Consider the following 709-nt stretch of genomic DNA (forward strand, 5'->3'; position numbering starts at 1 on the left):
CTGCCATTGTACACAGAACTGGCGTTCTAAAGGGGCTTCTAGGAGAAGGAGCTGAACACGATCGGGTAGCTGTCGTAGACGCCTGCACAAAAGCGCGCAATGACTACCCCCATGCAGCTGGCACGGCAGACTTCGCAGCCGGTACTTCCAGCCGTAAAGCAGAAAGGAATGACGCTTGGCTTGAGGCATTTGTCGTGAACTATATAGACTTGCATCCGTGCCCCTTTTCATGGAGAGTATTTCCTGTCAGGCTACATAGAGTGGATACTGGCAAGACCGTCTTTTAGAACTGAGCTCCTGTCTTTGCGTAAAGAATTGCATTATGCATTGCATATGCGAAGAATCAGTTGCATTGACTGCGCCTGCTTCTGTTGAATACGCAGCTGACGGTGATTGGCCCCTTGCCCGTTGGATTGCCTCGGAGGTTCTCAAACGAAAGTCTCAAGGGACCGGTAAGCACTACCATATTTCCTCAGCTCAACGATACTAGTCAGCAGAGAGAGACAATGTATTCGTGTAGTGCTTTGAGCGTGGCTCTCAAACGCGTTCACTTAATCATTTCGTGTTCCTGCTTACTACTTCACCTTCACTGAACTTCTAGGGTTGCACGCGTGCGGGCGTGAAGGCCCTGTTGGACAGTCTGATTTTTAGTGGTAGGATGTTCGTGTTTGCTGCTGTTGCCTCTCTGTTGGCTCTCTTCCACTTTGCC

General features: G+C 50.1%; 1 protein-coding gene across 1 annotated transcript in view; it reads left to right on the plus strand.

The window, feature by feature from the left end:
* Nucleotides 1-99: 99 nt before the first annotated feature.
* Nucleotides 100-709, plus strand: part of EMH_0025080 (uncharacterized protein) — a gene marked incomplete at both ends in the record, with an annotated part of 1,496 nt that continues 886 nt past the window's right edge. Inside the window, 2 exons of the mRNA XM_013502396.1 lie at nt 100-153; nt 384-452. Coding sequence (XP_013357850.1) covers nt 100-153; nt 384-452 — 123 coding nt within the window. The remainder of the gene's footprint in view (nt 154-383; nt 453-709) is intronic.

Source organism: Eimeria mitis, genomic scaffold (genome assembly GCF_000499745.2).
Source record: "Eimeria mitis Houghton genomic scaffold, Emh_scaff906, whole genome shotgun sequence".
Lineage (NCBI taxonomy): Eukaryota > Apicomplexa > Conoidasida > Eucoccidiorida > Eimeriidae > Eimeria > Eimeria mitis.